The sequence below is a fragment of the Podarcis tiliguerta genome (assembly GCF_965153285.1).
Source record: "Podarcis tiliguerta genome assembly, chromosome: 13".
Lineage (NCBI taxonomy): Eukaryota > Metazoa > Chordata > Lepidosauria > Squamata > Lacertidae > Podarcis > Podarcis tiliguerta.
The window spans coordinates 26,571,636-26,596,095 of record NC_139546.1 but is presented as its reverse complement, the minus strand read 5'-3'; the positions used below and the strand labels follow the sequence as shown (position 1 = coordinate 26,596,095).

The window sequence follows — 24,460 nt, the reverse complement described above, 5'->3', positions numbered from 1 at the left end:
GTCCCGCTTTTCCTTAGAACATCCCTATTTTCATTGGAGAAAGGTTGGGGGGTATGGAGTTATCTAACCCCTGAGCCATCTGGAGGCAAGTATTTTTTTTAATGTTTACTGTTTTATTATGCTTTAATATATGTTGGTAGCTGCCCAGAATGGCTGGGGCAACCCAGTAAGATGTGTGGGGTACAAATAGTAAAATTATCAGTGTGTGGGGTGGGATGGGAGAACTGAGCTCTGTGTGTGTGTTCTCCACACAGCGTGCACTGAGCCTCTTTGCTAGCCCACTGACCTCAGGTGTGATGGAGGACACTGTCTCATCATGGGGAGGGTTCAACTTCCAGCGTGGTCTGTTTCCACACACGGGGCATGTGTGTGTAGATGAGTGCCCATATTGTCCTTGGCCTCAGGCAGCAAAATATCTTGAGCCAGCCTTGGCTTGATGGGCAACTTCAAGTCTTCTGCTCACCCTTCTTAGCTTCTTTCTTTATATGCCAGACTTGAACCTAGATGGCCCTTCCAATAGAAGATAGTGTTCTACAGAGTGCAACCTGGGCTCTCCAGGGTTTCAGAGCAAAGGCCTTCTGAGAGATGCAGAGGACTGGACGCATGCCAAGAATGTGCTCTGCCACTGAGCTATGGCATCCCCCGTACCTCCCGCAAACCTGCTGTACGAAGTACAGGTGCAATTTGCCTGTCTCCGGAATTGACACCTGGGCTCTTGAACACGCCGGGCGAGTTCACTTTTATGATGCTGGCAGTGACGCTGCCAAAACAATCGCACAATTGGGAATCGTCCGGCAAGAGGTGAGGAGCAGGCAACAATTCCACCCCCCACCCCCCCTTTCCCTCTTTTCATTCTGGTAGTGATTGTCTGACTTGGAGGATTTACATAATGACACATTTATAGCCCTTCTCCGTAATAATACGGAAATGGTTCCAGGATGGTTGCGCAAGAGCCGAAAGGATTCTTCCTGCCTGACTGCGTCAGACCCCATTTCCCCCACTGACCTCCTACACACTCCAGGCAACTCTGTGTTTGACTATGCAACACTCATTAATACCAACACTGCCTCCAAAGTTAACCCATTGTGAGGCCAGCTCTCAGGAAGACACACTTTTAGGTGGTGGAATTGGAAGGCTTCTAATTGCCCCAAAGAGAGAGCTACGTGTAGTAAAGTGGATTTAGAAGGGGAAATGGGGAGTCCCTGGTTTGAACCTTATCTCTGATGATGATGATGATGATGGTGGTAATTTATTTTTACCCTACCCATCTGGCTGAGTTTCCCCAGCCACTCTTGGCAGCTTCCAATTGAGTGTTAAAAACAATACAGCATTAAATATTAAAAACTTCCCTAAACATGTGTAATATATTGACCAGCTTCAGGTTTGAGGGGGGCCCTAGTGGGTCCCTTCCTCTCTTTCTTGGTCCCAGGAAAAACTTATTTGGGTGGGTGGCTGTCATCCTAGATGCAATGCTAGGTGAGGAGCATTGTGGGAAACTGGACCGGCTACCTGGGGCTGCTCAGAGCACGGGGCCAGGATTTTAAGCATTCTAGGGAGAGGCATCAGCAGTGGGTCTGGTCTGGGCCCTGGCAATGGTCCAAGGATGCCAGGTGACAGCACCAATCCTGTATGGCTGTCACAAATCTGCTAGGAGGCCTTGGGCAAGCAGCCATCTGATCAGCCTCAGACACCCTTTCTGCAATGTGAGAAGAACAAAGCTGACCTACTTTGTGGGGCTCTTGCACCACAATGAGGGAGGCGAAGGGCTTTGAACATTCGAAATGAGCTGTGGAAGTCTGATTATGATTCCCAGGACTAATTCTGTCATTAGGATGGGTGGGGTGTTTGTGCGCATATGGGGAGGACGTCTGCCAGAGCCTGGTCATTGAAGGCTGGGCTGGGCTGTCCATTATCAGGACTCCAGGGCAAGTTCTGCCCTTCCCTATAAAGGCATATGGTGCCATGATTGCTAAGCAGTTTAAGGATAAAATAGTCTGTATCTATCTTGACTCCAGATGCTGTTGTTTCTACAGATCAGACCAATGGCAGCAACCAGAGCACCATCTAGTTTTATGTTTATGGCCACAGATTCTCCATCCCTGGATGCTGTGGAAGGCCAGTGGTCTGAGAAGGTGGATGAAGTGCTTGGAGGAGGTGTGGCCAACCACATGTCTGCTTGACCTTTGGCTCACCTTGGCTTTTGTTTTTAGGAAGGTGCCTGGGTCCAGGTAAGTGCCTCACTGAGAAAGGGGCCGGTCCCGACTGCCTTGAAAAAGGTGGCTGTGTGATGCCACTCCCTGGGTGGACCTCAGGGATTCCAACAGCTACCAGACAGTTTTATATATATATCATCTTCTTGGGCAAGGCAATTGGGTGAGGTGGTTGTCCTTCAACTCCAGGCCTGGTTTTGGCACAGTGCCTTGGCCAGCCTGATGGATGACCTATGGACAGAGGAGTGTAATCCTGCTAAGTCTCCTGTCGCTCTCTCTGGCACTCTCTCTCTCTCTTTCTCTCTCTCTCTCTGTGTGTGTGTGTAGGTTTCTATCATCATAGCCATGGCATCCCTGGGGAGAGAGTCTGCCCTCTTATGGAACTTTCTCCCCAGGGAAGCTCACCAGCTGCCTATGTCAAGCATCAAGGGCTTTCCATCACCAAGGAAAGAGACCTCTCACCCGCAAAAGGCTTTTGCCACTGTGCTTTTCTCCTGCTGCTTTCCCCCTTCCAGTGTTTTTTAAAAAATAATAATTTTGCATCTGCTTTTGGTATTTTCTTTCTACTTTTACATGTATAAACCGTCCTGATAATTGCACATCGGAGGGAGGTATTAAAACAAACAAATCTGACAAAAGAATGTCGAAAAAGTGCTGAATTTTGGTTTCTCCCAGTAAAGTGACCAAGCATATAGAAGGAAGTATTGGGGTGCACTTCAGGACACACCACTGAAGTGGGTGCTAAATCTGCCCCCTGGTGACACCAGCCATTGTGAACCAGGCTGCAAAGCCCCATTCTGCCTGTTTTCTGTATCTTGGTCACACCAGAGTGTGACGGATTGCTGGATACTCTAGATCTGTGCTTCCTTTTAAGCAAGCCGCATGTAAATTCCCACCAGGGGCTCCCATTCTAAAATGGGGGTGTTCTGGAGTCTGAGCCTGCCAGGAAGACATTTCAGTTGACCTGAAAGCAGCGAGAGCTGGCTATGATAAATATGCAGTGAAGGTAAAGTGCCCTGCCCATGCCTAGAAGGATTCACCCCTGCTATCACTTAACATAGTCTGAGGACAGAGGCTCACTCTGCATTCAAAAAGAAAGGCAATGCGACATCGATAGAATCCACATTTTATTCAATGTTTTGAGAAGACTCTGCTGTTTGTGTGTACACAAAGCTCCCCCAGTTATCCTGTGGCAATGGAGATTTTCCCCTTCTGCACTGGGATGGGGGTTCCAGAAAGAGAGACCCTTTCTAACTAGCCCCTCTAACCAACCTGTATCTGAAAATACAGAATGCTGGGTTAAAAAGCGGGTTGGAAACCATAGTTTATCCTGTCACACAGTTTGCTCCAGCAGCCAATGGAATATTATTGTTTTATTTTGCAAGTGGTTTAAGCAGAAATTATTTTGCTCTTCCTGACTGCAATTACATTTACAAACATGCAAGCAATTATTCTTTTAATGAATAATTTCATTTAATAGTGATAGTTTGTTGATTGTTCAAAGTGTATAGATAAGGGTCTAAAATTTATCCAGCACTGCCCAATGAATCCTAGTTCCAAACAGGCAATTTTACCTGACTTTGGGGTTTATCCGCCAGGTTGTTGTTGTTGTTTTACCTGTCTGGGCTTTTTCATGCTTCCTTCTCTGCTCTTTTGGACTATACACCCCTGTCTCTCTTTAATGAGGTTGTGGGCTACTCTTTAAGTAAAGATATGTGTCCTGGGTTCTTGGCACCCATCAGTTCCTGTGGTCAACCCAAGAAAAGGAAAAGGCTATAAAATGCTGTTATCCAAGGTATTTAACCCTCAGCCAATTGAATGGCATTTCCTTTTGAACACTCCCACCTGGCCGGCAGGTGCATAAAAAGAAAAGGGATGGTCCCAGTTGCACAACAGCCACAGGTTGCTGCAGAGCTAAGACTTTCTTTTCTTTTTCTCTGGTATTTTCCTAGCCCATCTTTTTTTTGGGGGATCCGCCAATCATGCTTTTCTGGCACAGCCAACCTGATCATTACTGGCCAAGCCCGGGGGAAGTGTATCCTTGCTCTGGAAGCAACATTATAAGGTGAGAGGCCTTCTTTTGTCTGCTTTGCCCTGCCCTGCCTTTCCCTTCCCACCCAACGCCATCCGCAGAGGTCGGGGAGGTGGAAAGTTCATGCAGAAGCCTGAAATTTATTCAGGAAGGGAGGCGTAGAATAGTGGCAGGAGTTACTGGTGCTGCTTAGAACCATTCAAACAGCCTCACTATAGACCAACAGCTCATCTGGCTCTCTCCCAACAGCAGGTCTTGTGAAATCTCACAAGCCGAGAGAGATCTGCTATTCGGAGGTAGACTGCCTCTGCACAGGGAAGCTCCACTTCAACTATTCCGGCTGATACCCCCTCCACAGACTCACCTCCCATGGATTTGTTTGTGACCTATTTTAAAGCCACCTACACTAGCGGCATTACTACGTCTTGCAGTAGTTAAGTTTCCTAAACAAATTCCAGGAAATTAAGCTTCACAGCACAGAAGCCAAGATTCATCCATGCGAGGGAGAATTTATGGACTTGTGAAGGAACCAATGATTAGGATGGATCTCCCGTTGCTTTCCTTCTTGGGTTCACCTGTGTTCGTTGGCTCTTTGGGGTGCTTTGTATCCCCACCTGCAAGACTGCTCTAGCATGCCTCGCCAGTCTCCTCCCAAACTGCTGTCCAGAGTTTTTCACCTCTTGGTTCTTTCTCCTCTGCCCCTTCTTCCTTTGCTCCCTCCACTCTTGCCCACCTCTGCATCTTTCCTCAGCCTCCTATCTCTGCCTTCTGCCATGCTTGCAACTCTCGGAGGGGGGTCTCCTCCTCTACTCTGCCTCCCTCTCCCTAACCAAAAGCTTCCTTTGAACCTGCTCTGAAGCTCACCTTTCCTAACACCTCCTCTGCCACCGGAATCTCTCCTTCATCCAGATTGCAACTCTGCAGAGGTGGATTTATTTTTAAAGTCCAGAAAACCACCCCAGAGGCCTCTTTAAGCCCTGAGCGTGGCAAGCGAGCCTGTTGAAGTCTAGATTTTGCAGCCGCCCACAAGTTCTGTTAAACGGTTCCATTTAAGAGTCCAAGGCCAGAGAGATGCAAGAGGCAGGCAGGCAGGCAGAAAGACTTCTGTGACGTACGTCAGGTGGGAGGAAGACAGGGACTGACCCCAAGCCACCCAGAGAGCAACCTAGCTAAATGCGGAGGGTATTGTCGAAAGCCTTTTTGCAGACTCATGACATGTGAAAACAGGCTTTCACACAGAGAGACTCAACCGGCAGTCTGGGGGTAAAGAATTGCCCCCAGGAGAGCGGGCAAGGAAGCTTTTGTCAACCAGAAGAGAGCGGTTTCTTTTCTTTCCTCCTTTCTTTCCCTTCAGAGCTGTTAAATGTGCCACTAACGAGTAACTCGGCTACATTTTGGCAAGCCGGCTAATTATAAATTGGGCAGTCTAGTAACCTTTGCTTTCTTTATTTGTAAGACGGATGTGAATGTTGTCAGCGCAGGACAGAACGTGTGAGAGAGATGCTTTCAGACAAAAGCTGTGTTCTACTTAGGGCACATTGAACATTCAGAAGTGGGACGAGGGAACAACAACACCCCCCCCCCAGTGCCTTATGACTCATGATACTCCTACATAGAAAGGGCAAGGATGTAGAAATTAGCAGGTAATCTGCGCGTAAACAACTAGCCATACTGCACCATCTATGCACAGGGAAGCCACTGTTGGATTCGGCATCCTGACATTTGCACACTGCATGCATGTACGTATGGAGTTTTCAAGTGCGTTTGAATACAGTCATACCTCATGTTACGTTTGCTTCATGTTACGTTCTTTCAGGTTGCGTCCCGCGGTGACCCGGAAGTACTGGAAAGGGTTACTTCCGGGTCACCGCTCGCACATGTGCAGAAGCGCTAAATTGTGCTTCGCGCATGCGTACAAACACCAAATCACGCTGCACACCTGTGCTGCTACGCTGTTTCAGGTTGCGGGCTTTTCATGTTGCGAACAGGCCTCTGGAACGGATCCCGTTCGCAATCAGAGGTACCACTGTATGTATGTTGCATTTATGCCCCATGTTTTATTCCAGAAACCACAAGGAGGTACTGTATACATTTAATCCTCACGACAAACCTGTGAAGTAGGTTAGGTTGAGAGACAGTGGAGACTTCATGGCTGAGTGGGGATTTGAACCCCCGGTCTCCCAGGTCTTAGTCCAACACTCTAACCACTACACCAAACTGGCTCTCTGCCTGCAGGCTACTTCCTTCATGTACATGTTGTCTATGCAGGAGTTTCTCCCCTCAGCTGAGTGTAAAGTCATCATTTGTAAGTGCCCCTCTCCCTTGCTACCTGCAGGGAACCCCTGACTTTGCCATTCCTGAAACAGGAAGAACCAAACAGCATCTCCACGTCGGCCGAACAGCACTGCCCTTCTTTCCAGTATGTTCTGTGTGCCGTTACCTCTCCAGCTGTCAAGCAGCATGAGGAGACCCTTACCTATCTCAACCAAGGTAAGGTTTAGGGCAGGTGTGTGTGTGTGTGTGTGTGTGCGCGCGCGCTGAGGATGGAGTGAACTTTGCCTAGATGCTGACCCCTAGCGGTCAACATAAGGCATGGACAGATGTGTTGCCTCTTCAATATACGCAGTGAATAGGATGGTAAACATCCAAGAAGCTTAAAAACAAACAAACCAACAGCTCAGGCTGGCTTTTACAGCTCAGAATGCTGCTAGCAGTTTGCTGAGGTTTCAGAAGGTTTTGCATGGATTCAGACCATGCTGATGGGTTTTGACCTCCAGATATTGTTGAACTCCCAACTTCCACCAGCCACAGCCAGCATGGCCAGTGGTGAGGGATGAAGGGAATTGCGGAGGGTGACACAGCGGGGGCGGGGGATCCTTGGCCCTGCAGATGCTGCTGAACTACAACTCCCATCAGCCCCAGCAAGCATAGCCAGGGATGATGAGAGTTGTAGCTCAGCAACATCCGCAGGACCAAAAGTGCCGCACACATGAGCAAGAGGCTTCCCATCCACGACCCATGCAAAATTCCTGCTATATCAAAGGTGCTAGACTAGAACTCAAGTGAAATTTCAAAAATTTCAAGTTTTGCAATTTGGATTTCAGCATCAAAGCTTGATTCGGAATCCGACATTTGACTGATAGGCTTAAAATTGGATGATTTTGATGGGATGTTTTCTGGTTGATTAATTATTCAGGTTAACATAAAATGTATTACATCATATTGCAAGCTGCCCATCAGATACTGTCAAATACTAAAGCTACAAATGTACGCAGGAACCTTTGCTAGCCGAATAGCTCAGTCAGCAGAGCGTGGGTTCAAGACCCATGTTGGGCTTAGATAATCATTGGTGAAAAATTGTGCCTGATATTCCAGATTCTTGACCTATTTTTATACACCAGCCTCCCATTCCTGACACATTCTGCTCTTTTCTAGGGCAATCTTATGAGATCCGGATGCTGTGCAATCCCAAAATGGGAGAGTTTGCAGAGGGGCGCAAGTTACTGAAGGTGAGGATGAAAAGGGAGATTTGACTGGCATTTTGAAAAACCAAAAAACTAGGATGCCCATAATGCATAATTAGCTGATGAAATTCATTGACACAGTCTATGTTGCAAAGGTTTTTTTGGGGAAACAAATAAATGAGTATATAGAAGATAGGTCCAGCCACTAAGTCGTAACAGCTAGATGCACAATCTCTTTGTTGAGAGAAAGCAAAGGTCCCAGATGTTGGACGTCAACAGAGCAAGGATATTCCCACCATGCCTTGCTTGTAGATGCTCCCTTCTCATTCCTGTTCTTCTGTTATTCATTTGCTAGCAAAAACATTTGGATTTCTCTTTTCTTAAATCTGAATGTTTTCAACATTCCTCACTGGGAGTGCTTTCAGACCTATGCATTTTAGGAGAAAACGATGCGTAAGTTCTGTTTGATGGATTGCACTTCCCCAGTGGTAGAAGTGGATCCTGGGAAATCTCTGACACCTCCTTCTCCCTGTCAGAGTGTTGTCAGGGTGGTATTCCATGACCGGCGACTACAGTATACTGAACACCAGCAGCTGGAGGGATGGAGGTGGAACAGGCCAGGTGACCGCATCCTGGATATTGGTAAGTAATGATTCATTTTTTAATTGGGCCCTGGAGACTTTGTGCCCATTTAAATACTTCTAAATCTTGCTTCTTTTAAACCTTCAACATAACCTTCAGTTTTCCGTAACTTGGAATGCTTGATGACGATTTTAGAGAAGATCAGATGGAGTTTTTTGTAAGCGAAACCCAGTCAACAGAACAAGGTTAAGGGTCCCCCTTAAGAAAAGCTTTGGCTTCAGTAGAAAATAAGTGCTAGGATGCAGGGAACATGTGCCCCACTTCTATGAGCAATGAGAAATTCTAGGGGCACAGGGCTCCCTTGGAAGGAGGTCACTGGTTATCAATGGACTTGTAACTGAATAGAAAATTAAAGATGTGTAAGGTAATAAAGGAGAGAGATTGGAAACTAGGGGTGGGGTGGGGAGTCTAGAAGGGAAGAAGTAGTTAGTGATTTGGATGTTAAATTATTGAAAATTGAAAATAAAATATGAAAAAAGGGAAGGAGGATTATTTGAGTTTTGCAATGTTTGCATTTATTTACAAATGTAGAATTGTGCATAGGTGGAGGGGTTGCTTGAAGACTCCAAAGGCCACTGCTCCCACATTATATTATAATGTATTATTATAAAAGTACGTTATAATTATAACAACAACAACCCACTTTTTCCCATAAGGTTCCAGGCCATGTTACAACAATTTTAAAAAGAACATTAGAAGCAGTTTAAAACAACTTAGGATCACAAGATCTAGGGATAAGCAAACTTTTTCAGCAGGGGGCCAGTCCACTGTCCCTCAGACCTTGTGGGGGGCCAGACTATATTTTGAAAAAAGAAGAATGAATTCCTATGCCCCACAAATAACCCAGCGATGCATTTTAAATAAATGTTAAAGCACGCTGATTCCTGGACCGTCTGCGGTCTGGATTTAGAAGGTGATTGGGCTGGATCTGGCCCCCGGGCCTTAGTTTGCATACCCATGCAGGATCGCAAGAATAAGGTGCATCCTAAAAATATACATCTCAAATGTCACAAGGCCAGAGGTGCGTTTTCAGCACTCGCCAGCACTGTGTAGCGAAGGTGCCAGACACACTGCTGTGGGGAGGGAGATCCACAACTTTGGGGCTGCCACAGAGAATGCCCTCTCCTGGGCCGCCCCACAATCTTCTGAGGTGAAACATCGAAGAGCATCCCCTCTGCCAATCCCAGCACCCAAGAGGGTCTGTAGCGAAAGAGGCGGCCGCCTTTCAGGCATTTGGGACCCAAGTCTTTTAAACACTAATGTCAGCACCTTGAATAGGTGCCCGAGTGCCTTCATGTCCTTTGCCTGAGGCAGAAAAATGTTTGGGGCCTGCCCTGGAGTCTCATCACTGGAATATCTGCTCTATCAAGGTCTTTTGACAAGACTAAGAGGCCGGGCAGGTCTTGCCTCAGGGCAGCCCTCATTGGCAGCGACTCTATTCACAGAAATCTGGTGAGAAACCCGCCAGGGAAATCTTTGTCCTTTTCTCATGCATTCTGCTCCTAACCTGGGGCTGGCCGAGATATTTTTATGTCTCCAAATGCCTCGACTCCCACCCTGACATTTCAAGGTTTTCTGGAGCACGCTGTCCTGCTCAGCCACTGCTTCGCCAGCACCACTTCACGTTTCCGGCCCTCTCCACATTTCTCTGCTTCTGCATTCCACTGGCAGAGACTTCTTCTTTAGGGTGAGGGAGAAAATGTATTTATACATACAAGACTATCAGTATTTGTGGCACTTTAAAAGAACATCATAAGGGAAAACAAAAAGGGGTTTTGAGTATAAAATAGTCAATGGGGAAAACAAAAGGGGAAAGCGAGGAGGAGGAAAATGCAGTTGTGTGGACTTAAAATTTGGTTACTGTTGGGAATAAGAAGCAAAAGATTCTTAAGGCAAAGTCTCTATGGGAAACTTGAGCTCGGAAGAGGGATTTGAAGGAGGGCAGTGGAGAGACAGGAGGCAGCAGCCCAATTTCTGCTTCACTAAAATATTAGGAGAAGCTAAAGACAGTCTGTCTTGGGAGGTGATGGGAAACATTCGCTGGGGACATCTAAGCAGAGGCTGGGTTGCACTGAGCAGGGAAGGTGGATCCTGCTCTCAGCAAGGGGGCTCAGATGAGAGGATCTCCAAGATCCCTTCTATGATTCTATGTGCACTCCCAGGGAGGAAGCTCCGTGCACCCCCCTCCCCAAGGTAATTGTTCCGATTGTAAGCTGGCCCTGAAATCCTGACCCCCTCTTCCTCTGATGGCCAACTACAGATATCCCCATGTCTGTCGGCATCCTTGAACCTCATATCCACCCAAACTTGCTCAACACTGTGGAATTCCTGTGGGACCCGATGAAGCGGACTTCTGTCTTTGTCCAGGTAAGCAAGCAAGGTGGGGATACCTGCCAGTAGGACTCCTTGACTCCCTACAGTTGCTTTCTCCTCCTTTGGGCCTTTATTCCCTTTCCCCTGAGGCCAGTTTTGCTTCCTCTGTATTTTCCAAGACATACACCATTGGCACTTAATGTAAATACAGTATGTGTAAACAAACCTGTATGCCTTCAGCAATTGAATAACAAGTAGATGTTGTTAGGATAATAGCAGTCAGCAGATGCAAGCAAACACGAGTCGCAGTCATAATAGCAGGGGCGGTTTTAGGGTGGCATAAGCGGTACTGGTCACAAAGGGCACCACACTTCAGGGGGTGCCGAAACAATGCTGTAGAAAGGAGTGCGATAGGCATGTGTGTGTGTGCGCGCGCTGAATTTTAGCACCGCTGAAATTTGAGAACCCAAAGTCCACCTCTGGCAATAGTACTGTAAGTAGGGGCTGCCACAAAATGTCGCAGTGCAGACAAATAGAAGAAGACACCTTCACCCCGGTATGGCTCCCCTTTATCACATACACAGCCCAACAAGACAACGACAAAAATCCACCAACAGCATACAAATCAATATGGCTAACCTGATCCAAAACACCCACCCACCCCACTCACACATGAAAACAAAGACCACCATAGCCAGCCACAAATGAATAACCACACCCTAGGCCAACCCCAACCTCTCTCACCACCAAAGGAACACAAGCAAACAGCAAAGAACTTGCACAAGCAACGCTGACACCAAACCCTACATACAGGAAGTAAAATAGAAACATCTATGAACACCCCCTATTCCCAGTCGATGCTGCTTACCCGTTTTTTTGACCTTCCTCTTCCCCCACTTTTTTTGGGTAACAGGTCCACTGCATCAGTACTGAATTCACATTACGCAAGAACGGTGGCGAGAAAGGTGTTCCCTTCCGAATCCAGGTGGACACCTTCCGGTCCAATGAGAAGGAGGAACATGTGGAGCACTTGCACTCGGCCAGCTGCCTCATCAAGGTCTTCAAGGTAATGCTGCTTTGCCCAGCCCTAACACACCCCCCCCCAGAAGCTGGATCCTCCCAGCAAGAACCCTTGCTACAGAGCTCCTCTTTCAGAAAAATGAAAGCAGGCGTAAACAAGAGAGTGCCTGCTTAGTGTGACTCGAGCAAATAAGCCAAGCTGCATTATGCTACATAAGGCAAAACCTGGGCCCAGTGAATTTGTTGGGAGCACCTAATAAACTAGTGTGCCGTTACTAAAACTAAGGGGGTATGAATCTGATTTAGTTTCTGGATGGGATGCCCTCTAAGAGCAAACCCTCTAAGAGCTATGAACAGCAGGCGAGACCTTGTTAGTGGTGCTGCCCAGATGGGGGCTGATCTGTGACAGGGCCTTTTCAGTGCTGGTTCCCATTCTTCATCATTAACTTTCAAGTTGTTGTTGGTTGTTGTTTTTTAATCCTGTTTACCCAGGAGTTTGGTGGCTAAAGAATTCTATTCCAGGCAACCCTGCGATCATTGGACAGAAGAATGTTTTTGGCTGCTTTTAGATTTTTGTTTAAAGTGTAACTGATTTTTGATGTTTTAAATTGTCATTGTTTTTGGAATATTTTAATCTGTTTTAGAATGTTTGCTTTGTCTTTGTTTTGAACGGCACCTTTGTCTCCCTGGGCTCCTTCCAAATATAGGCAGCCCCCCCCCTTACATGTATTCAATATGTGCACAACTACACATCGCACCAAACCTAGAAAGACATCACTGAAACATCACTAAAAGGGCAGAACAGGGGCAGGCCAGGGTATTTGCAGGCTTTTTCAATGGATCTCAATTATGTGTGATTTCACTGATGCGTGAAATCAGAACTTAAATGGGGGGGGGGGGCTACCAGTAACTATATACAGGACCATACCGTAAGTGTAGGTGAAAATTTGATTTTATCGATATAGCAAATGTGTACTTTTCAGCCCAAAGGAGCAGACCGGAAGCAAAAAACAGACCGGGAGAAGATTGAGAAGCAGTCCCTTCAAGAGCGTGAGAAATACCAGCCCTCATACGAAAGCACCATGCTGACAGAGGTATTGGTTCCCTTTCTACAGCAGGGACTGAGAATAAAAGAATTGTTGAGTTGGAAGCGACCCCAGAGTCATTTAGCCCAGCCTCCTGCAACACAGGAATCTTTTGCCCAACATGGGGCTCAAACCTGCGACCCAGAGATTAAGAGTCTCGTGCTTTGCCAACTGCCCTATCCCAGCCTTATAACTTCTGGGCCTTCAGGTATTGTGGGTAGGGCTGGGTGATATCAGCTTTTAAACATCGGGGAATATCACCAGCCCAACATTCTGGCGATATGCAGTGATATTGAAAGAACAAGCTGCATTGGCTTCATCCTCACCCCAGTGCCTAGTGGGCTGGGACAAGGCAGCTTGTTTGTCCAGCTCAGCTGGGGAGCGGCAGAGCCATCCCCAGTGCTCTCCCCATAACTGCTTGAAGGGGAGTGGCAACCAAACACTCCTCAGCTGAGCAGTTTAAAGATGCAGAGAGAAGAAGAAGCTGTCTTGGCGCCTCGCCAATGCACTTTTTTCTCCCTCTGTGCAGTATGAGGGCAGAGTGGGATGGCGGTTTCGCTCAGCGATATATCGCTGGTGAAACCACCACCGCTCCCGAGTCCCTCTGCTAGCAACACTTGCTGGAGGAAATCTCTAGCAGAGGGACTCAGGAGCAACCAGCAATATATCGCGGAGTGAAGCTGACATCGCGGTCTGCTCCTCATATCCTCATGGATATATCGCCCAGGCCTAATTATTGGACTGCAGTTCGTGCCATCCTTGATGAGTGGCCATGATGGCTGGGGCTGAAGTCCAATTTGAACTCCAACAACAGGCTCCCCCCATCCGTAGCTTAGAGCCAGCTTCCCCAACCTGGAGCCCTCAAGATGCTTTGAACTACAACTCCCATCAGCCCTCGCCAGCACAAGCATTCTGTCGGGGGCTGATGGTCCAGGTCCCTTCCCATTCCTAATAGCCCCTTAAGTCCTGGCGTCTTCGTTGTTCTATGCTTTTTCTTTATTCAAATCAAAGTTCCACGAACAGCCACATTCTTCTCTCACACTGCTTTTGATAGTTATAATAATAATAATAATAATAATAATAATAATAATAATATCTTTATTGTCATTGCCCCCTTCGGGGACAACGAAATTACTTGATTGCTCCATAAAAACACTAATTAAACAATACAGTATAATACAGCAAGGGAGATTAGATGACTTTCAAAGTCCGGGCTTCCCATTCAGGGCCGAGATCGCTCTGGAGAAGAAGCTGTAGGGGCAGATAAAGAGTTAAGCAGGGCACTAGAGCCTTGTCCACTGGGGATCCTCCTCAGCACCTCATCCAGCATTTAGGTTTTCAGTAGGCGTCGCCCACATAACATCAAGCCTACCATCACATCCATAAGGACTAGGAACTTGCTTTTTGAACAAAAGCTTTCTGCAACCATGCAGTGCCATGACGCACACAGCCCTTTGATAGGTGTTCTCTGAAGTAGGAGGGCTGTAGCCCCAAAGCACCAGAGGATGGGTGAGTGTGTGAGATGTTGCAGCATCCAAGGCCTAACATTTCTCTCCTGGTCTTTGTTTCCTCTTACCACCTCTCCCCTCCTTTTCCAGTGTGCCCCATGGCCAGAGGTTACCGGCAACCTTCACAGTCCTCCGACCACCCCTGGCCTTGTCTCTCCCCATCCCTTCAAGTTTCAGACCCCTGAAAGGTAAGCTTGGCAAAGCAAGAGCCTGTGGTAGCATGAGAAAAGAACCTTGTCCTTTTGAAGCCCTGGACAACTCCCCCCCTGCCCCCCGCATTTGTCCCAACTTGCTTGCATAATGCTCATGCGGAGGTCAGACTATCTCCAGTTTTTATTGAGTATTCCTTCCAGGGCTGTTAAATGACATTGAGGATTCGTCCTGATTTGTGTCAGCTGTGTTTATACATCTTCCTGTAAACTGTTCATCTTTCCCACACTGTCCAGGGCATTTTCCTGTCACTTGCCTAATCGTGGCGGGTCTCTCTCCCCCCCCCCCCGCCCCCAATTTAGTGGATTTGTTGTGCTAGGGTGACAGAGCACTTCGAACTGCTGTAATCACACAAACCTAAATATCTGGTCTGTGTTTGAATCCTTCCTGCAAAATGCTGACCATTTAGAGGTGGACCCTGGCCATCGAAACTGAATACAGTGGTACCTCAGGTTAAGAACTTAATTCGTTCTGGAGGTCTGTTCTTAACCTGAAACTGTTCTTAACCTGAGGTACCACTTCAGCTAATGGGGCCTCCCGCTGCATGATTTTTGTTCTCATCCTGAAGCAACGTTCTTAACCCGAGGTACTATTTCTGGGTTAGCAGAGTCTGTAACCTGAAGCGTCTGTATCCCGAGGTACCACTGTAACCCACTTTTGTTCCTCTGTTTGGCAGGATGTGCTCCTCACCTGGCTACACCTTGGATAGCTCATCAGAGAGCACGGCAGAGGTAAGCGGGGGGGGGGGGCAGGAGACGGGACACACACCGATAGGCTGGCTTCACCCTCGTGAAAGTTTTCATCTCTTTCAGTTTAAATGTTCTAGGCACTGGTGCAATCTTAAAATGTTTTTATATGATACGCTGAGAAAGCTGCATCTCAGAAAACCACACAGTTAGGTCCACTTTTCCGCAGATCCCAACTGCTTGGGCTCACCATGAAAACCAGGAGGCATATTCTAGTAGGTTGCATTGATTTGTTCCTTTATTAGGAACATAAGAGCAGCCCTGCTGAATCAGGCCAGTGGCCCATCTAGTCTGGCATCCTGTTCTCAGTGTCCAACCAGATGCCTGTGGGAAACTCACAAGCAGGATTTGAGCGCAAGAGCCCTCTCCCCTCCTGTGGATTCCAGCAACTGGTATTCGGAAGAATTACTGCCTCCAAGCATAGCGTCAGAGTGCAGGGGGCTGGACTAGATGACCCTCGTGGTCCCCCTACTCCAATTCTGTGGCTAGCAGAGATTGATAACCTTATTCACAATGAATTAGTCCAATCCTCTTTTAAAGACGTCCAAATTGGTGGCCATCACTGCGTGAAGAACTACTTTCTTTTATTTGACCCGACAGGCTGTATTCCTACGCTTAGCATCAGCAGCAAAAAAAGAGGAAAAGTCTGGGTTGTTTCACACCATGGTTTTCAAGCAATGTTCCATTTAGCTTGGGAAATTAACCAGTTTCTCCTCCTTTGCTGAAGAACTGCAAGGTTTCCTCACAAGAACCACCACCAACTGCTGAAATAGGCAGCTGCAGAAGCAGGCTGGCAGTCTGAGAGCTCTAGGTTGAAAGGAACAGTTCTAAGACCCCCCAAACCTCCTCTGGCCTGATAGGAACTGAGGGCGGATCCACACCATTCTTGCAAAGCACCTCCAAGGCACATTTAAAGGCACATGAGTTTTCCGGGAATGGTAGTTTACCCCTCACAGGGCAACGGTCCCCAACATCCTTAAACCACAGTCCCATAATTTTGGGGGGCTTTAAATGTGTGCTAGATGTGTGTGGTGGCTTTGCCCAGAGCCGTAGCTAGGTGATCCTGTGCCCCTGGCAGAACCATCCAGATTGCGCCCCACAGCCATGGAAGAATTAGCTTTTTCTGCCTCTCCTCCAACCACCCCCTCCACCCATTCAGTTCAGGGACGCGGGTGGTGCTGTGGTCTAAACCACAGAGCCTAGGGCTTGCCAATCAGAAGGTCGAGCTCCCATTGCTCAGTCCCTGCTCCTGCCAACCTAGCAGTTCGAAAGCATGTCAAAGTGTAAGTAGATAAATGGACGGATTAGCTCTTTCTGCCTCTCCTCCACCCACCCCCTCCACCCATTCAGTTCACCCTCTATTAAAAACCTTTTATGAGGCAATAACAATATTTTTATTTATAGACATTTTTTTTTTTTGCTGATTTTGCACCCCTGGTGGGGGTCCACTTCACCACCCCCTAGATACGGCCCTGGCTCTGCCGCGAGTGTGCAAAATGCCCGGCAATCCTTGGCTGATGAGTTGATTCAGAAAGGGATCCCTGAAGGCTCTAGCACGGGGTCAGCAACCAGTGGCAAGGGACTATTTGATGGCAAAGAGATCTGAACCTCGCCCCTGCCCCATAATCCCAGTAGGAGTTTTGCTAGCTTGTGCCTTCTCTTGCTTTGCTTTCCCAAACATGGTATGAGAGTGACGCCTGGTGGCAGCAAATGGTTTTACTTTTACCAGCCGGCATCCGAAAAGGGCATATGAATGTTGCGTCACTGTGCTTAGGAAAGGACACATCACACACAACAGCACCGGATAATTGCCACTGGCTTGTCCAGGTCAACATTTTTGTTGGTCTTGCTCTTCCAAGCAACACCAACGGGAGCTGAGGAGAGAGCCCGAAGGTTGTCGTCCCCCCTGCACTGAGTTCGAAACATGCCACCTGCAGCCCACACCTCGTCCAGGTCTCTGAACTGATTGCACACAAAGGCTCTCGGGAACAGATTTTGAAGATTTTCTTTTTTCAAATTCCCGCTAATGATTTGTCCCGCAGCAGCACAGTGCCATTAACTGCCATCTCTTTTATTTCATTTCATTTTTATTTTTAAATTGAAATCCTAGATATTCATGCAAGTCATCCAGAGACTGGGGGATGTAGAAGGATATAAATTATAGAAATAATATGGGTTGGTGGCATTACAGCAACCCCACCTTCTAGGTAGGGCTTCAAGGTTCCTGGGCTCAGTCCTAAAACATCGGCATGACACTCCGAATCCAATCACAGATGGTTGCCTGGAATGGGAGAAGCAGCACTGTTGACTATTTAGCAGGCTCCTACCAAATCTTTTGGCACCAGCCAGCGAAGTGTGGAAGCCAAGAAACTCGAATTGTTCTTATACTTGGGCATTTATATACTGCCTTTGATGTATCTGATCCCCAGTGCCCTCTGGGTTGTAGCTGATGTTGGTTTCTCCATGTTTTTTCCACTCTTCCTTTCAGGCCCTGAGCCCTAGCGCTTCCATCTTGGAAACCCAACAATGGTTACACAAAAACAGGTTCCCCAATTACTCCCGGATTTTTGCCAGCTATACAGGTGAGGCTTTTCCTCTTCCAACACATAGCTCGTCTCCCCCTTGAAATGTTGATTCACCCCCCCCCCGACAAGTGCCCTTTTTTGGTCTCCCACCAGAACAACCCCCACCCTACAAACATTTTTTTAAGGCATGGAGAAATCTCTCTGTCACACATTTTTAAAGTTCAGAGAGAAAGCCACCCCTATGCACCGCAGAGCAAGCCGAGATTTAGATTGCAATCTCCGCAAGGCAGACGCCCGTCTCTGATTATGTGACAATGTAAAGCGCCAGGTACTTTGATGGTGTCATATAGTCACAAATTAATTGGCTGTGCCAGTCCCTGACACCCTGGAAATATTTTAAGGGGTGGAGGAAATTAACTCCAAGGCACATTGTGGAGTGAGTCTTCCTGAAGCTGTGATGGGCTGGACAAAAGCATCAGAATTGACACTGGACCAACTCTGTCTTGAGCCCAAAAAAGCTCATTTGGTAGAGCATGAGACTCTCAGTCTGAGGGTTGTGGGTTCGAGCCCCGCAATGGGCGAAAGATTCCTGAATTTCAGGGGGTTGGACTACATAAATCTTTGTTGTCCCTTCCAACTCTATGATTCCAAGTTATTTTGCTCCCACTGCTGTCCCAGGAAGATGCACCGTGGATTTTGCAAATTCTGAGCAGGGACCATTTTGCCAAGAGATTCCTCTCTTTAACTTCCTCCCGCAGGAGCTGACCTGCTCAGGCTCTCACGCACGGACCTTGTGCAGATCTGTGGAACAGCAGATGGAATTAGACTCTCAAATGCACTAAAGGCCAGGTATGGAATTATGTTAATTCCCCACTCTGTTAAAATTGGGGAGGGGGGGGCAAAGCTAAAGGGAAGATTATTATTATTACATCTTGTAAAGAAGTCCTCAAAGTTGCTTAGTGTTGATAACACATACACAAAGGGTCAGGCTGCAATCTTCTACACACTTACTTGGGAGAAATCCCACTGAACTTAGCCAGTTGGGTGGGGTAGAAATAATAAATTATTATTATTGTTATTATTATATCAGGATTATATCTGAGTTAGCTGGTTAGCTCATGGTGCTGCTGATGCCAAGGTTGCAGGTTCAATCCCTGTATGGGACAGCTGCATATTCTTGGACTGCAGGGGGATGGAAAGAACCCTGAGGGACCATCTGTGATTCTTGGTGTAGCCAATTATTCAACACAGCTTCATGTTTGTTGAATCAGAGAAGGCAGCTGTGGCTTCTTCTATCCCACAACCTTCTCTGGCCTGCTGAAGCAAGCAGGACTCAAAGAGCAAGTGGGAAAATGGGAATGGGAGCAAAAGGAGCAGGTGGAAGGCACCACAGCTGACTCACCACCTAGCTGCATTTCAAAGGTTAAGGGAAAATCTCTGGGCTGTAATCTGGTAGGCCCTTTTTATCATTAAATTTGCATCTCCAAGGAGCTCCAGGTGCATGGAGCATCATCCCATTTGTTAAGGTGCCTCCGGCATCCAAAATTATCTACAGGGCCAGGCACCAGCTAGAGAACCCTTATGGCAGATGTCATCTAAGATGTGACCAGCAACTGCCATCTAGACCAGTATAGAGGGTGATGTCACTGGGTTACACTAGATGGTGATCCCAAGGGCAGGATGCTGCTGGTGGCGTGGGAACATGAAGCAGGGCCTTCTCGGTGGTGGTGCCCCACTTGTGGAACACCCCTTAGAGAGGCATGGGTGGCTACAACACTAATGGGTTTTGCTTACAGGGCACAGCCCTGAGGATGGTGTTTAGTGCAGTGGGAAAGCTACTCTGCATTAACCCTGACGGTTGGGTTTGATGGGAGGACCTCACTTCTAGAGGGTCATAAATTCTCAGTCTTCGCACTACGCCATCTTACTAGGTATTGGTGGGCTACAAAACTTTGCCTCCCCTCAGGTGTGTGCGCCCTCGGCTCATCCTTTATGTGTCCAGGGAGGTGGAAACAAGCGGGAATGTCTCTCCAAATGAAGCATCTGGTAAGTCAGTGTTACTTTCCCAAGTTTAGCATTAGAGACCTTTTATCTGGCTCCATATATTCGCACCTGCCAATGGGCAGGATGAACCTCTCTGTGCTTTTAAATGACATTTTAAAACATCCCACAAGGGACTTGCACACCCTCCCTGGCACCAATACTAATGTTTTGATGTTTGTGTTTGGCCTGGACATTTGTTTTTGGAGGCACAAATTTCAATCCCCTTTGTTTTAAAGTGTGGGGTTTTCCTTTCCCTTTCCCCAAAGCCCTGTACCAGGAATTGTATCTGGAAGAGCTGACCGCCAGCGAGCTGACCAATAAACTGGCAGAACTGCTCAGCCTCCCAGCCAACCAGATTCAGCAGGTTTCCAGGCAGGGGCCGACTGGAATTCACATCCTTGTCAACGATCAGGTATGAGCCTTATTTTCAAGCCTAATACCATGGCCTCCTTCAGAAAGGGGCCAGAAGCCGTAGAGCTGCCTTGGCCCAATGTTTTGCCACAGGAACCCCAAAGTGTATTCAGAAGCATGAACCAGGGAGGTACAACTGACCTTGCAGCAACCTGGAGCATGTTTAGAAACGGAACTTCCCCCCACATGAAACCATTTTGCGCTCTGAAAGCTTCAGGGATAGCTGCGTGAAGCCTCCGGAGGCTGCGTGAGGCTGCGTGAAGCCTCTGGAGGCTTCGGGTTCCTTTTGCCGAAGCTGGGAGAGCAAGACTCTCCTGGCTTCAGGAGAGAGGGAGAGCTGCGCAGCGCTCCTTCAGCCAAGAGGGAGGAGACATGGAAGGGGCTCCGTTTCTCCTGCCGCTTCGCTGAAGGGGCACTGAGCAGAGGGGGGGGGGATTTTTTCCCCTAGTTCTCCCCCTCTAAAACAAGGTGCGTCCTATGGTCGGGTGCGTCCTATAGAGCGAAAAATACGGTAGTTGGTTAGAGCCTGGTGCAGATAATGCCAAGGTCATGAGTTCAACCCCCCCGTAGGGGATAGACAAGATGATCCTCAGAGTCATCTCCAACTCTACAAGTTCGGAAGCAGTGCTAAACTTTTCAAGCCCCATCTAAGAACTTTTAAGCATTCAAACTAAACTTGAGTCAGATTAAATTTGCATAAATGTATTTTCAAAAACTAACACTGTCTGTGCACATACACTTACATGCACATGTTATATTCAGAGTGCCACCGGGTCTTACGCTTGCCTGCTATCTCTTTTGAGGCATCATGGCCATCTGCCACTCAGATGGCCTGAGGTCTCTGGGGTGCCTTTCTTACACAAACCCAGAATCTCCAAGTTGACTTTAAACCTGCTACTAGGGGTCTGGCCAGCTTCTAACCTTGCCTTGTTGTTCTCTCCTGGGTTGCCACAGATGGTCAGAAATCTTCCAGACGAATCATCCTTTGTAGCAGCTGTAACAAAAGGTAGGTGAGCTTCCCTGTAAAAATGAGCAGAATCTTGTGGCACCACCTTACAAGCCAACTCATTTGTTGTGGAATTGACTTAAATGGGCTAGAGTTCAGTCAGATGTACTCTCAGTTGGCAATCCCCCCCCCCGCACATTGGGGGGGGGGGAACCCCCCAAACCATGGAGACACAGGAATAAGGAGAAAATGGTGAAAATCTAACACATAGACAATTGTTCACAAACGCTTGTGCCATGATAATTTGTTAAGTCTTTAAAGGAAACTACAAATCTCTTTACCATTTTTGTTTTTAGCATTTTCTCTCCTGCCTTTCTTCCATCATGAAGGCAGATTTTCAGTCAGTCTTCCATGCAGGCACTGACCTGACTCACTCGTTCAGTCCAACAAGGGTTCTGTATCACATGCACTCAGTTTGCAAATCATCTTGTCTCTGTGCATAGACAGATGTGTTTTCCAGCTAAGGATCATTCTTTCTAACAAAGTGGGTTTTAGTGGACAAATCCTTTTGCCACAATAAATGCTAGTCTCTCAAAGGCCCTTCCCTATTCTTTCGGTGTAGTGGACTATCATGGCTTCCTCACCCTGAAAAATCAAAATGAGACGTTTCTGAAATACGGGGGCAGAAGAACCCTAAAGCGAGCAGCCCATTTGAAGGTGGTCCCCTGTAAGCCCAGGAAAAAATGCCATATATTCAGTTTGGTTTACAATATATATGGCCTTATAGTCTAGTGATTATACAGACAGGGATCTGAGTTCAAATCATAGTTTTTAAACAAGGAGTAATTTGACAGCCTTGAAGAAGCTACTCGCCACCTCAATTTGCCATACCACATGCTAGAAACTTAAAAGGTGGTGGCAAATAGTTGGTACTAGCTGAATTACTTGGGCAAGGGCACAGAACACTCCTTTGCTGGATCTTGCGCAAGGGCTCACAAAATGCCAGAGTTGGCCCAAACCACCCACTCTGAAATGATCCCTAACAAGCCCAGTCTAGCCTAGTCAAGAAGTGCAGGTAGCTTTCCTGGAGTGGCAGCTAGAACCCCCATGCTAATAATTCTTACCCCCTGGATCTGTATGTATGAAAATATATGAAAGCCACCCATTCACTGGATGAGTAAGAAACACTTGGAAAATGATTAATTTGTGTTGTGTGTCATTACAGCACAGAACACAGAAGGTTATCACTTAGTTCTAAAATAGACCCGGACCTTCTAGAAGATGACACGACACTGGCCTCCAAGAAGATGAGGAGCAAAGGGATGCAGAAGCAAGCATAATAATATATATAGAGAGAGAGTTATTAAAAACCACAAGTTCACTGTATCTCATTGAACGCAAGATTTCGCAAGGCTGAACTCTTCAAGATCTGGAGCCGAAGGACCAAACTGGCATTTGTTTGTAAAAACAGAGATCTGCATCGCAACTGAACACAGAAACTGCTTTCCATCTTGCATCTGAAATTTGCAATAAGAGGGAGGGAAGCAAGTTGATGAGCAAACATGCTTTTTCTTGATAAAGGAGGCAGCAGAGATGTCAGTTATACGTGAGAAAGTATCCAAGAGAGATATATTTGTGTATAGGCTGTATAGGATAAAATTTTAAGGTTTTTTTTAAATAATAATAAACAAAAACAAAAACCAAACCTCACAGGCTTTTGCTACAGTATTGAAGTTCCAGCACGGTGTCAGTAAATGGTTAGCAAAACTGTTGCAAAAGACATATGGCTGTTTTTTGGAATATGTTGTCCCTACATAACCATTTTCAGAATGGCTGACCTGCATCTGACACGAGGCCTTGGGAGCAACAGCTTCCTGACAACGCCCACTGCACAGATGGGAACCAGGGATCTAGCTGGGAGTGCAAGAGGTCTCCTAGCTATCTAAATGCTTACACTGCTCTCCTTTATGTGGTATAATTAATCATTTCTCAGGCGCAAGCACATCTTTAATCTTCAAGCAGTACCACAAGGCAGAGATTACCAGTGTAGCTTGCTCAGAACTTCTCCAGCTCCTGCTCACAGCCCAACTTACCACAGGGCACAATCTACTGAATAGCTTGCCCCCTGCAAGCAGAGGCCAATTGTATGTGCGAAGGAGACACCACCACCCCTTCCCCAAAGTGCTTGACAACAGTTTTAGTGTGCATGCATGTTAAACTGGTTTGCTGAGTTTCTGTTGGGCAGGACAATCTGTAGTTAGAATGTCAAGCTGGAGAGATGTGTCATCACCACAACTGGAGAAGAGGGGTGGGACAGCTGCACACTTGGCAGAATGAGAATCTGTTAATGGCGCATTTCTTAAAACACCAAATGCTTGACCTCCACTATGTATTCTAACTTTCAGGATATAGCGAGGTCGCTTTAATAGCCAGGCTTGTTTGTCTGGTGCTATCCAATTACAGGAGTCTGGATGTCAATTTCTGTGCGTCAGTTTTATTAAGAAGGAAAGCCAATCAAACATTGAAAGGAGGTGGTTCATAAAAATCTAACGGAAGCTTTAAGCTGCAATTCTACATACTTACCTGGAAGAAAGCCCCACTGAATTCAATGGGGCTCACTTACAAAGCTGCATAGGATTGTGCCAATGGTTACGAACTCCAATGGTGCACTTGATCTGTAGAACAGAAACACAAACTATTCCAAACCACTAGCTTTCAAATGTCTTTTTCCAAGAAAGGTATATGCCTTTATACTGCTTAAAGCATTTTTTTTTCATGTATTAGTATTAACTGCCATCTAAAAAGAAAATAATCTATTTGTATTTTGATGTATTTGTCTATGCCTTTTTATATTAAAAAACAGCTGTGATTTACTGCCATCTGTTACCAGCTGGGTGCTTTTTTTTTGTTTTTAATCCTTCCACACTATAGGGGAACAGTAACAGAATTATAAAGTAATCAAGAGTGGCTATTTTTATGTCAGATACACATAATGTATTTGTGCAACCACACTTGTGACCTGGAATTTCTCCCCTTCCACATACGGGAAATCTTCTAATAACCTGGCAAGGCATTGCTGAGTACACAAGCTTGACTAAACTGATATACAAGAACCATTACAATCTCCCAGTCTTGTATTTGAAGTGCACACTCCAGTTATTTTAAGCACACACCACAACATATAAAGCATGAATGGGACACACACATATCATAAGGACACAAACTTGCCAAGGACCTGAGACTGAGAGCAGGTCCCAGGTGAAAATACGCTATAACACAATTTGGTGTGAAAGTGCTTCTCAGGA

The 24,460-nt window shown here is 46.8% G+C and overlaps 1 protein-coding gene across 2 annotated transcripts; it reads left to right on the top strand.

Annotated features, from left to right (window-relative positions):
- Positions 1-1,239: 1,239 nt before the first annotated feature.
- LOC310661943 (transcription factor CP2-like protein 1) lies at positions 1,240-22,833 on the top strand. Of its 2 annotated transcripts, none has more exons than XM_083408657.1 (15): positions 1,240-2,228; positions 6,578-6,732; positions 7,678-7,751; positions 8,243-8,348; positions 10,609-10,715; positions 11,575-11,727; positions 12,665-12,775; positions 14,365-14,462; positions 15,161-15,215; positions 17,719-17,812; positions 18,514-18,604; positions 19,722-19,801; positions 20,065-20,210; positions 21,164-21,215; positions 22,381-22,833. In XM_083408657.1, the coding sequence occupies exons 1-15, from the start codon at positions 1,963-1,965 to the stop codon at positions 22,416-22,418; spliced, it is 1,626 nt and encodes a 541-aa protein (XP_083264783.1). In that variant the 5' UTR covers positions 1,240-1,962; the 3' UTR covers positions 22,419-22,833. The 2 variants fall into 2 exon arrangements, with proteins under 2 accessions (XP_083264783.1, XP_083264784.1); XM_083408658.1 differs by lacking the exon at positions 1,240-2,228 and adding an exon at positions 3,744-4,275.
- The last annotated feature ends 1,627 nt before the right edge of the window (positions 22,834-24,460 follow it).

Bases quoted from the DNA above. Each gene is read 5' to 3' on its own strand.
- LOC310661943 (XM_083408657.1), top strand. From the start codon at position 1,963: ATGATTGCTAAGCAGTTTAAGGATAAAATAGTCTGTATCTATCTTGAC. The intron at 17,813-18,513 runs GTGAGGCTTTTC...TTCCTCCCGCAG, and splicing joins GATTTTTGCCAGCTATACAG to GAGCTGACCTGCTCAGGCTC. The intron at 19,802-20,064 runs GTAAGTCAGTGT...CTTTCCCCAAAG, and splicing joins CTCTCCAAATGAAGCATCTG to CCCTGTACCAGGAATTGTAT.